At 41.0% G+C, this 15,942-nt stretch overlaps 3 protein-coding genes across 5 annotated transcripts; 1 reads left to right on the plus strand and 2 right to left on the minus strand.

The window, feature by feature from the left end:
• Positions 1-2,122: 2,122 nt before the first annotated feature.
• Positions 2,123-6,302, minus strand: LOC109990949 (uracil-DNA glycosylase-like). 2 transcript variants are annotated; one of them, XM_020643230.3, is made up of 7 exons: positions 6,084-6,302; positions 5,531-5,731; positions 5,349-5,444; positions 3,117-3,214; positions 2,946-3,034; positions 2,641-2,819; positions 2,123-2,561 (listed from the first exon to the last, which is right to left on the minus strand). In XM_020643230.3, the coding sequence occupies exons 1-7, from the start codon at positions 6,180-6,182 to the stop codon at positions 2,421-2,423; spliced, it is 903 nt and encodes a 300-aa protein (XP_020498886.2). In that variant the 5' UTR covers positions 6,183-6,302; the 3' UTR covers positions 2,123-2,420. The 2 variants fall into 2 exon arrangements, with proteins under 2 accessions (XP_020498886.2, XP_065807094.1); XM_065951022.1 differs by lacking the exon at positions 6,084-6,302 and having other exon boundaries at positions 5,531-5,920.
• Positions 5,834-9,600, plus strand: alkbh2 (alkB homolog 2, alpha-ketoglutarate dependent dioxygenase). Its single transcript, XM_020643231.3, has 4 exons — positions 5,834-5,971; positions 7,193-7,512; positions 8,521-8,719; positions 8,789-9,600. Exons 2-4 carry the CDS (start codon positions 7,236-7,238, stop codon positions 9,096-9,098), a joined length of 786 nt encoding a protein of 261 aa, XP_020498887.1. The 5' UTR covers positions 5,834-5,971; positions 7,193-7,235; the 3' UTR covers positions 9,099-9,600.
• Positions 9,601-10,208: 608 nt separating this feature from the next.
• Positions 10,209-15,901, minus strand: LOC109990989 (uracil-DNA glycosylase-like). Of its 2 annotated transcripts, none has more exons than XM_065951023.1 (7): positions 15,700-15,901; positions 14,409-14,516; positions 14,227-14,322; positions 11,953-12,050; positions 11,769-11,857; positions 10,710-10,888; positions 10,209-10,630 (listed from the first exon to the last, which is right to left on the minus strand). In XM_065951023.1, the coding sequence occupies exons 1-7, from the start codon at positions 15,784-15,786 to the stop codon at positions 10,487-10,489; spliced, it is 801 nt and encodes a 266-aa protein (XP_065807095.1). In that variant the 5' UTR covers positions 15,787-15,901; the 3' UTR covers positions 10,209-10,486. The 2 variants fall into 2 exon arrangements, with proteins under 2 accessions (XP_065807095.1, XP_065807097.1); XM_065951025.1 differs by having other exon boundaries at positions 14,409-14,513; positions 15,700-15,900.
• Between the last annotated feature and the right edge of the window lie 41 nt (positions 15,902-15,942).

A 15,942-nucleotide genomic window follows, 5' to 3' on the forward strand; every position in this document is an offset into this window, starting at 1 on the left:
CTGGGAGTTGATGTGATGGTGTTCCTAATGTGTTGAGCCTTGCTTTTCTGACTCTCAGTCACAGAGTCCACTTCCTGAAAAGACAGACAATGAACACTTTTGCAAAGGTCTCAGTCAGACGTTTGATGTTGTTATTTGTGAGTTATAAAAGCTCATCATGACGTAAAGTGAGCAGACAGTCTAAATGGGAAATGGACTTGAGCTTGTATAGTGCTTTTTCTCGTCTTCTGACTCAACAACTTTTGTTTAAAAAATAATTAAAGGCCTGTCTCTTATTGACGCCTGTTCCAAAAAATGCAGCATCATTTCATTGAGTAAAGTCATTTTACAGTACAGTAATTGTAAAGTAAAAAAAAAAAAGTACTTCAAATGTGTAATGAAAAACAGTAAATGAGAACATGTATTCAGTTAGTTTTCACTACTGACTCTTTTATTATGGGTTTTAAATGTCTTACTTCGGTTTCCATATTTTTAAGGACTGACACTTCCTTCTTCAGGTCACAGAAATCTCCATAACACCTGTCCCCTTACAGAGAGGGGGTGATTAAAACAAGTGTTGCCAACATTAACTAGCTTTTCATAAGTTCAAGAGTCAACATTGATAACTAAAACAACAAAAGTACCTCGTTGCACTGGGCAGACTGGGATACAACACTCATACCGACTGGTTGTGCCCGTTGCATGTGTGTTTACAGCTGTAGCTGGTGAGCGTGTCAGATTGTGGTTGTCATAGAAACCTGAGCGCTTTAAACGGCGGTAACTTTAAACTCTGTGAGCTAACAGCTCCTGTAAGTACAAATCACAGGTACAAATCCGTTTGAGATTAAAACAGTCGCAACAACTGAAAAACAAGTTTTAAACCTACTGACGAAGACACAACGACGGTTAAATTATTACTCTACCTTTTGCTAGCGTTAGCCACGTTGGGTAAATTAATCCTCAGTCTCCATGGAAACCACCGTGATACGGATACAACGCAGGTTAATTAACGACAACTAAGTAGACAACGTCATGATAAACATTTCTTTTTAACATTAAAAGCATATCTTGTCTCTGTCTCAATGTCGGAAATAATATTTTACCGACATTTTCTAGAAAAATCCTTCAGAGCGAAGTGGCGATTTTCAGTGAGCTCAAGCTGCAGGTGCATGATGCCTTCACGGTCACCTCAAAAACTCGTTTACTTCTCCGTCAAAGCAGGCACGGTGGTTATCTTATCAAGGATATACATTTGATATTCCTTGTTGGATACTAATCATTCTATTTTCACATCCCATCATTGTATCGCTTTAAATGCAAATCAGTACATAGTTTTGGACCGATATGCATCGTGAATAACGTAAGCAACTCGGGTGCAAAACAAAAAGCAGTAGATTTTAACAGATAGTGAAATTGTTTCCGACCGTCCTGTAAGGCGACATAACCGCTTAGGCAGAAATGTTTTCAACTCGGACCCACTCTCGTTAATTTAGTTGAATTTTTACCAGGAGTCAAAATATCAAAATACAAGTTTGAAATACAAGTTGATTTACTTATTTAGTCAGACATATTACATTTATATAATACTACAGACATTATGTCTGATCAACAGAGGCGATGCTAGGGTCTGCTGGGGCCCGAGGCAAGAATTAATTGGGGGCCCCTCCCAATGATTTTTCCTCCTCATTTTTTCACCCCCAGGCGGATAACTACTCTCCATTGACAGCCTGTGGTCTTAGTGTACATTTCTGTTTCTCCTACTAGTGGTATCTTTCTTTTTGAGTGCTTTAAATTATATTAGAGCTTTGTGATTTTTCATTTGAGTCTGTTTGGTGATCTTCTAGACTACAAAAAATGGTGAAATGCACTTAGCAGGGGCCCCTCAGGCAGCCTTCATATCATCTTTATATCTGAACAAGTAGTTCTGTCTATACAGGGACTTTGTATTTAATATAAAACAATAAACAGCAATAAAAGAGTCTGATTATTTTCCTGTATAAGTGTATTAAGTCAGTGTTTCCCTACGTTTATGTTTTCAACTTTTCATTTCATTTTTCCACCCTTCAATCTTAGTTTCTGTCCTGGCTTCATAGATGAGGATATTTTAGATGAAACATCACTGAGAAAATTCACAGACAACGGATGTACAATATCTTTTTACTGTAATAGAACTAAAACACTGATGGGGAAACAAGTAAAAAAAAAAAAAAAACCCACAAACATATTTACAGTGCTCAAACAGGTGCAGATGATAAAAAGAAGTATCAAAACATTTTGGTGAAAAAGTTTTATAAAAAAAAAGTGTATAGCACAAAAATAAGAGTATAATATAAATCTCTGCACATATTACATCTATAAACAGCCAACTAAAAAAGCTTACGGGCGAGTTTGTCCACAGTTAAACAACATACAGGTTAGAAAAACGTCAGATAAATGACAACTTAAAGTGCCTTCCAGTCCACAGGAGACTTTCCAGATTGCTGTAGCAGCTCGTTCGCCTTCGAGAAATGCTTGCAGCCAAAAAATCCTCGATGTGCAGACAAGGGAGAAGGATGCACCGCCTGCAGGACGTGGTGCCGTTTCTACAAACAGAGAGATCCTCATCTTAGAGCAAGAGCTAAATGAAACATTTTAAATGTTTGTATTAAAGAGTATACCCACCCTGTTAATAGCGGCTCCTTTCTTCTGAGCATACGCTCCCCACAGCATGAAGACGAGGCCTTCCCTGTTGTTGCTGAGCCACTGCACCACAGCGTCTGTGAACCTCTCCCAGCCTTTGTCTTTGTGAGAGTTCGCCTGGTGTGCTCGGACAGTCAGCACCGCGTTGAGCAACAACACACCTGAAGAGGCAGGTTTCAGAGAAGGGTCATGTTTGTTTATAACCAACAGCTGTCTTTTTATGTGGCCTCAAAGGTTGTCAAATTATTCAATATCGTTTCAAATCCTATTGGCGTCTCTAAAATCACCTTGTTTGGCCCACTCGGTCAGATCTCCGTGTCCGGGGTGCTGAAAGCCTTCAATGTCCGACACCAGTTCTTTGTACATGTTCTCCAAACTGGAAGGCAAGAAGTTTCATGAATACGTCAGGTTTGAAGTTAGAGAACTGACTTGTGAAACTGAGACAAAAAGGTGTCTACCTGGGAGGAGGAGGAACCGGCTGTTTGACACTGAAGCACAATCCATGGGCTTGTTTAGGACCATGATACGGATCCTGACCAAGAATCACTACTTTGACCTGAAAGCACAAACACATCTGAGCAGGGAGCTTACCTGTGACAAATACTTTCAAACACAACAAAAGAAGCACACCCCATACTGACAGATTCATTCACCAACAATCGGATTCACGATTTTAAAAACATTTAATCTCAAATCATTTAATCTTAACATTTAATCTCATAACTACAGAGTAAACAAACATGAGGGTTAAGCTAAAAGCGGCTAGCTGTTAGCTACATGGTACATCCACTGAGGTAACAGTTTCAGACCAACTCCTTTCCTTGTCAGTTGGATTGTTGTTTCTTTTACAGACACGTTGTAAAAACACTCATGTTGTTGCTACAAATCAACAAGTTGGTTATCTATTTCTGGCATCCATCTAACTTTATCACCATCATCGCCATGGTTATGTTTGATGTGCTTCCTGCTTTAGTCAGCTTGCTCCCTGATTGGCTATTGTTCCACAGTGTGTGTGTGCTCGGCTGTTTTCACCATTATCCCTACAGAACAGGGGCCCTTTCCGAATAGCCACAGTTCAGTAGTCAGTACTTTTCAGTATACTGAACTCTCGTGCTCATTCAGTATGCATTTTTTGGGTCCACCTCAGTATACTGAACATTTCAGTATGGATACTAACTTCTGGGTTTTATGCAGGATGGATAAGATGCGTGCTTTCAGGAAATGAATTGTATTTTACCACCCACAATGCTGTGCGAAATTAAACGAAAATCGTCACGTCCGCCTCCAAATCAAAACAAATGAGCGTGGATTAATTTAATAAATTTTTAATCTAGAGTTAACGTCCCGTCTGAAATCACTACTTTTAATTAACAACAGAAAATAAAACAAATATCTGCATTATTATAAAACCTTTCCCCCCTCTATTTAAATAATGATTTCACTATTTAAATGCGTCTTTATTGGTTTATTTTATATTCTGTATATTACTGTCTTTCATTTGTACTTTTCTTTAAGTACTGTATGTTATTTAGTTATTTAATCTTTTACTTGATTTACATTGTGATATTGTTTTGTTTACCTGACTGTATATGCGCATTACTCTTTTTGAATAAAGCTAAACAAAAAAACGGGTGGATGCGGCCGGTTCGGGAAACGTAAATGACGTCACTTCCATACTGAATGAATCAGACCAAGTAGGAACAAATATCTGCCTACTGAATAGTAAGTACTAAACAGTATACAGCAGATAGTAGGTACTAAACAGTATACAGCAGATAGTAGGTACTAAACAGTATACAGCAGATAGTAGGTACTAAACAGTATACAGCAGATAGTAGGTACTAAACAGTATACAGCAGATAGTAGGTACTAAACAGTATACAGCAGATAGTAGGTACTAAACAGTATAAAGCAGATAGTAGGTACTAAACAGTATACAGCAGATAGTAGGTACTAAACAGTATACAGCAGATAGTAGGTACTAAACAGTATACAGCAGATAGTAGGTACTAAACAGTATACAGCAGATAGTAGGTACTAAACAGTATACAGCAGATAGTAGGTACTAAACAGTATACAGCAGATAGTAGGTACTAAACAGTATACAGCAGATAGTAGGTACTAAACAGTATACAGCAGATAGTAGGTACTAAACAGTATACAGCAGATAGTAGGTCCTAAACAGTATACAGCAGATAGTAGGTCCTAAACAGTATACAGCAGATAGTAGGTACTAAACAGTATACAGCAGATAGTAGGTACTGCCTCCTGACAGATTGAGTAGGTACTTGGCAATTCGGGTACAGCCCCGGATTTCATATCTTAAATATTAAAGTTGATTAATATCTATCATTTCTAATTCGTCTTCCGGGCAGATGAGGGAGGGTGAAATGACTTAACACACCTCACGCCACAGGAACATTTGTCAAGACGATCTTTGGAACCATCAGATTATCCCACTTTAAATTAACTTTGTAATGCTTCTATTATTTTTTTCCACTGTTTTGATTCCTCTTATCTCCGAGCAGCTCAAAACAGAAACATTCTTTTAAGACTTTATTTTTTTTTTTTGTTTATTTTAAAAGTTCAGATTTTGCAAACGGTGGATGCTCTGAATATGAACCAGAGGTGCTCACTTGTATTAAATGTTTCATGCTTTGTGGTCACAGGTGAGGGAAGCTGAAACTTACATCTTTGATGTCACACATCTGAGTCCAGGTGAAAACGTGTTCAGCAGGTGGGTAAACATTGTGGCGTTTCCTCTCTTCAGACACGAAACGCATCAGCTGTGGAGTGGCAGAGATTTAAAGTTATAACACTGTTTATAACTACACCGATACATCACGTGCAGTGTGCTGACGTCTCCTCTCACCTGTTTAAAGTAAGACTTTCCAAACTCAGCCGACAGTCCCTCTCTCCAGCTCTCCCCGAACCCCGGAGGAGTTTGGGCGGAAGACAGTTTCTCCAGCGCCGCCTTCTTGTTCCGGGCGATCCTGTCGAGCTGCTCCGGAGACAGAGGAGCAGGACGCGGGCTGGACGGCTCCGGGTCCCCGGCTGAGCACTTCGGCTTCTTCTGCACAATTTTAGTGTATTTAGAAAAATACAGAGCCGATGAGAGGCAACGGGCTGGAGGTGAAACATGCTTTACAAACCTTCGGCAGTGTAGCGCAAACATGCTCGTGTTGTGGTACAGATGAGCAACACTTTTAGCAACAATCAAGAACAACGCGGTGCTTGTGAACGCAACTTCATTTACGTTCATGCGCTTATCAAACTACAAAACCTCACTCGCTTCAAAAACTACAAATAAAATGTAAGTGAATTTTTTTTTAAATATTTTTATTTTAAGTTATATTTCAACGCGACAAGCTAGATATGTAACCTTTGTTTGAAAGCGTGCATTGGGAAGCAGAAGTTTCTCTCACCGGTTCTTTCGCATCCTCCTCCGAGTCATTTAAATCCTTAGAAACTCTCTTTTTAGAAACAGGTGAAAAAAACGTGTTGATGGTCTTCTGTCCGATCATTTTAGCGCAAAAAACAAACCTGTCGATAAGCTGCTGTTAACGTATTAACTTCTCTGATCCTGCAGGAGCAAACATGCGGTATGTAGCTCAAAGTCACCGAAAGTATTTCGCGCCAAAGCAAAGTGACGAAAGCAGACTTATGATAATGAGCTGAGGGTTGTTCAAAACAAGCAAACTGTTGCTAAGTGTTGCTTATAGTTTGTGACTGACACGGTATCCATCACATATGTTACGTTTTCCTCAAAAATATTTTATATTTGAGTTTTCAAAATTAGAACATATTTGTTTTGTTGTGTTTGTGTGCAGTATTCGCAATGTGCATTATATGTTGTTTGTGGTGTCAGGGCTGTACAAAAGGGGGAAAACAGCGTTTAGGGGCCCCGGGAATTCGGGGGCCAATTATGATTAGGTAAGACATCCTCCATCCAAAAATTAGAGGAATCATAACCAATTTTTTTTCAACCTTAATGGAAGACTGTGCGACTTTCTGATTCAGTAGATGGCGCCATTGAGCACCAGCATTAAACCAAAACAGACTGCTGTTTGGCAACACCTACGCTATTCTGAAGCCTCGTCTCTCCTCCAGCGACACACCTCCAACCCCTCTCCACTCGCGTTTGCACAAAGGCGTTATGAATAAGAACAAAACACCATAATTAAGCACCAATACGCGCAAGCAGCGGACAAAATTGTCCCAACAGACGGGTGACGCCACTCAGGCTTCATCACCCTGTTTTCTTAATAACAGTCAAATGTATCACTTATTGTGAATATTAGCTGCTGATAAAGAAAAAATAATAAATAAGAGGGATGTTTCTTCAGCATGCTGTAAATCTTCTCATCTGACACCTACAGTAGGTATAGGGATTAAAAATTACAATTAATAAATATTCCATCTCCTGTATGGTGGACTGTTTTGATTTTCAAGGTCAAACAGGGGCATCCAAAGTCCTCACAGGAGCTTTTAAATCACTCTAATGTTAATGTTTCATTCTTCTTTCATCATTCAGGTGACATCAGAACTCCTCAGAGTGACACGGACAGCAGACTGCTATGGAGAAGTTTGTGGCTCTGGGAAAGAAAAAGGGATCTGACAGCAGCGACGCAAGAATTCAGAGGAAGAAGATTAAACTGGAGAGTGGTGATGAGCAGCAGCAGGAGGAGGGGGACGATGAAGACGAACATTCAGCTTTAGCAGAGTTTTCTCATCCGGTTCCCTGGCAGAAAGTCGAAGCAGAGGGACTGGACTGTGATTACGCTCAGCTGTTCTCTAAGGAGGAGGCCGACCAGCTTTTTAAACGTCTGGAGGAGGAGGTGGTGTACTCAACAGGTAAGACCTTTTTCTGTAGAGTTCAAGGTTTTGAAATATTCGAATCATGTTCTGGTACCCAAATGTTGCCAACTTAGTTGTATAATTGCAGTTTTGCAGAAGTTTGCACTTCTGATTCTGATTCACTTACAGCATAATTTATGGCAGAATACTTTGCATGAAGGAGAAGATGATGAAATACGAAATATGAGTTCAAGGTGGAAAAGATTTTATTTTTTAAACACAGGGTGTGGATGGCAGGGCAAATAACGAGTATTAAAAGGCAAGTTGCAAGCAAACATAAACTTTTAAAATTGAGATAATGGGAATCAAAGCCGTTGAGTCCAACATGACATCTGAAAGGCACCGACCCTATGCTGTGCAAAAATGTTATCACTTTATCTTTGTTAGGGTCTTAACAATTCTTAAAGGTCACATATTCTGTAAATTAAACTTCACCATGTTGTTCTAACACTAGAGACTAGTTGTGTCTACAAACCCCCCAATGATGAGAAAAGTCCATCCTCTCCGTCTTCTGCCTGCTCCACTTTTCAGAAAATGTGTGCTCAAACAGGCCGTTTGGAGATTTTCCCTACATGACATCACAAAGGGCAGTAACCCCTCCCCCAGGTGGGTGACACTCCCACAGCTAGGTGTTTGTTCTGCCCTCTGAGTCTGCCTTCTCACCGTAAACAAAAGGACATGGAGCGAGAAAGCACAGAGTACACCTGAGCCCTTCCAGAGAGGGGGCGTGGTCAGACACAGCTCATTTACATATTTAAAGGTACAGACACAGAAACAGCCTGTTCTGAGCAGGGCTGAAATAGAGGGGTTTATAGGCATGATGCAATACAGGATCAGAGTGGATTTAGAACAAGACACTTCACAGACATGTTTTGAGGAGCTCTGAGACTTATTTAAACTGGTTGAAGAGGAGGAGAATATGTCACCTTTAACTTAGATTTGTGCAGCAACCCTGGACAAGAATCTGGAGTTGTGTTTTAAACATTGTGTTTGTTTTTGTTCCAGGGGAAGAAGCAAAGGTGCAGGTGTTTGGAAAGGTGTACAATATACCGAGGAAGCAGGCCACATATGGGGATGAAGGTCTAACTTACACTTACTCTGGAGTGACTCGTTCAGCGTGTTCATGGACTCCAACCTTGGAATACATTCGAGATGCTGTGACAAAAACAACGGGACAAACATTCAACTTTGTTCTAGTAAACAGGTAAGAATAATGAGTCATGATGGTCACTTTTTAATGACTGTCTGCTTCAAGTGTCCCTCTCTCCATCAGGTACAAAGACGGCCAGGATCACATGGGGGAGCATCGTGATGATGAGAAGGAGCTGGACCCCCTCTGCCCCATTGCCTCGGTCTCTCTGGGAGCAGCTCGAGACTTTATCTTCAGACATAGAGATGCTCGGGGGAAACGGGGCCGCCGACAGATCGAACCTGTGAAGCTGGAGCTCGCTCATGGAAGTCTGCTCCTCATGAACTCGCCCACCAACACCTTTTGGTACCACAGCCTCCCCGCTCGCAAGAAGATCATCCTACCTCGCATCAACCTCACCTTTAGACGCATCCTACCAGACAGAAAGAGATGACCAAGAAGAAGAGGGCTAGTGGCCAAGGAGTCATTGACTAAGATTCACTGATTCATTTGTAAATTCACTCATTTACAAATTTAAAAAAAGTGTGTTTTAAAGGTTGTTACCATATCAGATTTTAAAACTTTGATACAATACCAGTTAAATCAAATGATATCAAGACCTGTTTCAATACCACGGCAACAAAAATAGAAGTCCTGGGCACTCGGTATTGGTTCATTTCTTGTTTTCAATGATCAAACATTGCAGGCCATCTTCTGCAGACTGTCTTAATTGCACTAATACATTGGCAACATTTCGGTACTAAAATGTTGCCAATGTATTTGTGCAATTTAGCTAGTGTGCAGGAGTTCGCCTGCAATATTTGATGCATTCATTTCTGTCGTAAGCACCTGACTAAGAAAAATAGATGTAGGTTACTTTGTTTTAAAAGCTTTAGCCCTGGGTTGGCCTAGTGGTTGGTTCAGGCGTCCCATTTGTGGAGGCATCGGTCCTCAGACTGGGTGGCCCAGTTTGGGGTCCAACCTGTGGCTCCTTTTTTGCGTGTTCCCACTCTCTCTCTCCTTGATTTCTGACTCTGTCCTTTGTCCCCCAATTAAGGCATAACAAGCCAAAAAATATATATACATATATATATATATATATATATATGTATCGTTCATTTTGGCAGCTTTCATTTGTAATGAAGAAGCTGAATGATGGCATAAGAGGATATTATTGAAATCTGCCAACTGGGGTTTTCCATTCAAATTTTGGTCAAAAGTCCAAAACTTTAGACTGACTAAGTTTTTAATCAACTTCAGCCTCATCAGCATGTTTACTTTTGTAACGCTGCTGTCAATGTTCGTGAGGAAAGAAGCAATAGAAACCAGCTGTTGTAAAGAAAACCACTTGCCTCTCGCTGATTTCAGATTATGTAAGCTTAATTATGTATGCTTAATGTGTTGCACTGGAACACTCTGTTTGTGTACTTTGGTGAAGCAATGGAGCACTGAATGCTGGTTTCATATTCAGCTGTGTGTAATATTGGAAGCAGAGAGAAGGAGTTTTCTGGCACAACTTCTCCAATGTGCAATGAAAGACTTGAAGAGGTCAAAAAGCTCCAGAAACACTTAAAGAGCAACTTTATTCATTTTGTTCGAGCGATGCATTATGGCTTGTGTCATTTTTATGAGGGTCATCAAGAAACACATTGCTAACATCTTTGGCCGTCGGGGATTCCAGCCAGGAACCTTCTCGCTGTGAGTCAACAGCGCTAACCACTGCACCATTGTGTGGCCACATACTGTATTACATCTATAAACAGCCAACTAAAAAAGCTTACAGGCGAGTTTGTCCACAGTTAAACAACATACAGGTTAGACAAACGTCAGATAAATGACAACTTAAAGTGCCTTCCAGTCCACAGGAGTCTTTCCAGATTTCTGTAGCAGCTCGTTCGCCTGCGAGAAATGCTTGCAGCCAAAAAATCTTTTATGTACAGGAGACACGGGAGAAGGATGCACCGCCTCCAGGACGTGGTGCCGTTCCTACAAACAGAGAGATCCTCATCTTAGAGCAAGAGCTAAATGAAACATTTGAAATGTTTGTATTAAAGAGTATACCCACCCTGTCAATAGCGGCTCCTTTCTTCTGAGCATACGCTCCCCACAGCATGAAGACGAGGTCTTCCCTGTTGTTGCTGAGCCACTGCACCACAGCGTCTGTGAAACTCTCCCAGCCTTTGTCTTTGTGAGAGTTCGGCCGGCCTGCTCGGACAGTCAGCACCGCGTTGAGCAACAACACACCTGAAGAGGCAGGTTTCAGAGAAGGGTCATGTTTGTTTATAACCAACAGCTGTCTTTTAATGTGGCCTCAAAGGTTGTCAACTTATTCAATACTTTTTGATAACACGTTTTAAACTGATACTCTCTGTAATTTTTAAGGATGGACAGGATAAAAAAATACAGGAAATTAAAAATCTAAAAATCATATTTTTATCCAAAGATGCTGCAAACCGAAAAGAGAGAGCAGCTGCGGTTTGCTGAAGTTGACAGGTCGTTAAATATTTCTCTTTCAAATCCTGTTGACGTCTCAGACACGTGTAAGATATAATGTTTACATCTTCCGAAAAACCGACAGAGCAGAGGTGGAGACACTGTCTGAATTACAGAAAGAAAGACATCGCCAATGTTTCAGCTCAGAAACGTTGCCAATGTATTTCTGCAATTAACAAAGTGTGCTAAAAGTTTTCTTGCCATTTTTGAAGATTAAAAACATGAATACCAAATATTGGGCGCCTATAGGACCTACTTCTTGTTGCTTTAGTACAGAAACAACAAGGAACAACACTATACAGAGAAGGGAAACTATTTCAAATGTGATTTAAATTATAAAAATGATTTTTAGTATTGTGTTGAAGTCTAAAATTCTGGTACCCTCACACCACTAATATGGGCTTTTTTCAAAATGTAAAGTGCACTGGTGGGGCAGTGGTTAGTGGCCGCGTCCCATGTATGGAGGCCATAGTCCTCCAAGTGGGCAGCCCAGGTTCAAATCCCAACTGTGGCTCCTTTCCCGCATGTCATTCCCCACTGTCTCTCTCTCCCTGATTTCCAGTTCTATCCACTGTCCTATCTCTCCATTAAAGGCATAAAAAGCCCAAAAATAAATCTTTAAAAAAATCACCTTGTTTGGCCCACTTGGTCAGATCTCCGTGTCCGGGCTGCTGAAAGCCTTTAATGTCCGACAGCAGTTCTTTGTAAATGTTCTTCAAACTGGAAGACAAGAAGTTTCATGAATATGTCAGGTTTGAAGTTCGCGGACTGGCTTTACAAATTAAAGAGTTTAAAACGGGAGGCGAGTGGTCTACCTGGGAGGAGGAGGAACCGGCTGTTTGACACTGAAGCACAATCCATGGGCTTCGTTAGGACCATGATACGGATCCTGACCAAGAATCACTACTTTGACCTGAAAGCACAAACACATCTGAGCAGGGAGCTTACCTGTGACAAATACTTTCAAACCACGGGGCACTTTAAAGAAAACAATGCAGTAAAATGAGTCTGTTTATGAAGCGCAAAAAGATCGATTAAGTTTGACAAGTTGTATTAAAACACTTATAGAGCCGGGCAAGAAGGTATGCTTCACAGATTTCAACAACTTCACTTTGACAAAACTTAAATTCATAATGTTAGACTTGGTCGTAATGCCAGAGTTCAGTTGAGAGTGAAAGCAACATCATGGAGAAATTTGATTTGGTGCTCTTTGGCACCCTCCAGAGGTCTCTGAGTGTAACTGCAGTACTGTAAAACACACGGGCTGAGTCCCATTTCAGGGGCTGCAGCCTTCAGAGTGCACATTTAAAGATTACATCACAGCAGTCTTCAACAACTTAACTTTAACAAAACTTAAATGAATGTCTTGTAATGCTTCTATTCCTGTATTTGTGCTGTTTTGACTACTTAATAATCCTCCTTTCAAAGATATTTGTTGGGCCTTTTTTTGTCTTTATTAGTCAGGACAGCTGAAGAAAGACGGGAAATGTTGTGAGGAGAGAGAGAGGGGGATGACATGCAGCAAAGAGCCGTAGTCGGATTTGAACCCAAGGTCACTGCGCTGAGTACTAACCACTAGGCTAACAACGCCCCAAAACCAACATCTTTTAAAGAGCCCATATTCTGCCCTTTTTGGGGTTCATATATTTAATCTATGTTCCTACTTTTGTACGTTCACAATAGCTAAAGTTTGAAAAAAGTGTCTGTTTTCATGTACTGCTCCTCCTTGCTCCCTCTACGCTCTGAGTCCGTCAGCTACACTCTGTTGAGCCCACACTGTTAGACCCCACGTGGGCCAAGTCTGCTCTGATTGGTCTGCCGATCCGCTCTGTCGTTGTTGGTCAGTTGCTCAGCACGCGTCTCGGAAATTTCAACATGAGCTGCAGGGCTTGCCACAACGAGCCAATGGACTTAGATCAGTGATCTCACACTGACAATGACGTCGCACTGACAAATTTTTATCGAGGGGGGCTAGAACCGAGCGTTACATGCAGCTAATGCTACAGCTAACAGGAGGACGTAGGAGAAGCCGCGTTTCCGTGGACTTTGAATTTTTGCACATAGACGAGCCTAAACATGCACAGGACACTTGGAAAACACACTAAAGAGCATATAAAACCAGAAAAAGCAGAATATGGGACCTTTAATACATTATTTTAGATTTAGAAGTTGCCCTTTGAATTAAATACATGTTTCTTATCTAAATAGAATTGCTGTCCTATCTTAATTATTTCTGTGATGGAGTTCATGTATCTCTGTAGATGTAAAGACATTTCACTCACTCCCTGACAGCAGTCACAGCTGTACTGATAGGGTTACCTGTGACTACGACAACCAAGGTCACTCTGTGTCTCCCCTCATGTCTGGCTTGGTGTGTGCTCTCTGAAACCTCACATTCTTCTTGTGTCAAATCACAAGTTTTTTGGGAGATCAGGGTCCCGTTTCAGAAATGTGATCAAATATGAATTGAATAGACTACATGACGCGAGCAGCCGTCTTATCCCACTATACCACTCCTCTCTCCTTTGCCGCAGTTTTCCTTCTTAAGACCTGTTCATATTCGCTGTTTGTCCCGATGAAGATGTAAGCTATAGTTCCAGCGGGTTAAAGTACGAGGACCTATTTTTTGTCACCTGTTGCCATGGTGAATCGTAGTATCAGTGCTCCATTGATGTTGGCTGTTTAATCGCCAAGGTGCACAAGCTGAACACCGAGTGAACCTACTCAGAGTTGATTTAACAAACTCAAATCTGCTGATCTGGAACCTGAGGGTAAATCAACTCAGAGCTCAGGGTTAGGCTGAGGGTTTGTTCAACCTTCTTTCTGAAACGGACCCCAGGTACAGTAACATGCCCCTCCCTGACCTCAGCATCACGTTGAGGATAAATACCGAGCCTATGCGACGGTCTCACAGAGCTAGCTTAGCAGGATGCTGTGCTACATGTGTGCTGCTCATGTCATATATATATAACTACTTCAACTTAAGCCATCTGAGGGTTCTGAAGCCTTCTTGTGTGAAGTCAAATATCGACATATTTCCTCAAGCATTTCATGCTTTGTGGTCACAGGTGAGGGAAGCTGAAACTTACCTCTGTGATGTCACACATCTGAGTCCAGGTGAAAACGTGTTCAGCAGGTGGGTAAACATCGCACTGTTCCCTCTCTTCAGACACGAAACGCATCAGCTGTGGAGTGGCAGAGATTTAAAGTTATAACACTGTTTATAACTACACCGATACATCATGTGCAGTGTGCTGACGTCTCCTCTCACCTGTTTAAAGTAAGACTTTCCAAACTCAGCCGACAGTGCTTCTCTCCAGCTCTCCCCGAACCCCGGAGGTGTCAGATCAGAGGCCATTTTCTGCTTCTTTGCCTTCTTCTTGCAGGAGGGCAGAGGAGATATTAATAACTTGATTTATATAGCAACTTTAAAAACAAATGTTTACAAAGTGCTGTGACAGACAACGCAAATACAGCAACACAACAACACAACAACAGAACAGAGATCAACAGACGGGCCAAACAGAGAACATAATATGAATGCAAACAACACAAGGAACAAGATCAAAATCAACCAGGAGAGAACATTCAAATAAAAATTGAAGGAGAGTGGGACGACATCACATCACAGGCTGTAAACACAGAATGAACCGCCTATTTTATTTTCAGCTTTATACACTAATCCAAGGCCCAAGCTTTCAAAATAAAATTAAAGAGTTCAGATAACTAGCTAAGCAACAACAAATATAATATATCACACTTAATTAACACGTAGACGGTACAGAGCTAACCTCTCCTATTGTTCCATTTTTTCTCATTGAGTCTTTCATTTTATATCCAGTAAAAATGATTCTTGAAATGGTGTTTTCACTTCCCTAATGTTTGACATGTTTATTTCCTCACTGCTGCTGATCCACACATTAACCCCCCTTTTTTGTTGTGACACAGAGTGGGTCCACATTGGTCCTTTACAGCGTGTTGGTTTTACATAAATATTCCTCTGAGATGTTGTTTACATTCCCTCTGCTGGAAAGAAAAAAAAACCCTCACATGATGATTTGATTTTTTTTTTCCAAATTGATCGAAAAGATGTGTTTTCTAAATCACAGCAAACTGCAGAACACACACAAAAAATGAATCCGTTGATTACAGCTGAGATATTTACAAATGGTAATATTTATGTGCCATTTTGATCAGAAATTATTTGTTTTTATTTGGAATTATATATTTATAAGGCAAGTAGAAAATACAGCGTTACTTGTTTTTTAAAAATCTAATCTGTGTTTACAAATGTAAGTAGTGATCATAGACTGTAAATATTAAGGTAGGGCTATAAGTGACGTCAGATTTTTATCTGGGGGGGGGGCTGCACAGACTGTTTATACAGAAACCTTCAACTACATTGTTGTTACTGAACATCACTTTCAGTAACAATTGAGAACACGGTGGTGCATTTGAACTCTGCGTGAGGCACAAAAACTACAAAACCTTACTTGTTGGGAAAACTACAAGTAGGCTAAATAAAATGCAAGCGGACTCTGTGACGCAGAAGTTTCTCTCACCGGCTTTTTGGCGTCCTCCTCCGAGTCCCTGGGATCCTTAGAGACTCCCTTTTTCAAGACGCGCCTCCGGGTCTTCCGTCCGCTCATTTAGGGGGAAGACAAGTGTCGATAAGCTGTCTGATATTCCCCTGCAGGCTCCACTGGCGCAGCTTGTTCCTAAAACTCCTGGTTGTTGCAGCACGCAGAATGGGGGCGTGGTCATATATGGGCGGCGCTGGACGTCGTGTGGGCGTGGTCAGACGT

This window comes from Labrus bergylta, chromosome 2 (genome assembly GCF_963930695.1).
Source record: "Labrus bergylta chromosome 2, fLabBer1.1, whole genome shotgun sequence".
Taxonomy (NCBI): Eukaryota; Metazoa; Chordata; class Actinopteri; order Labriformes; family Labridae; genus Labrus; species Labrus bergylta.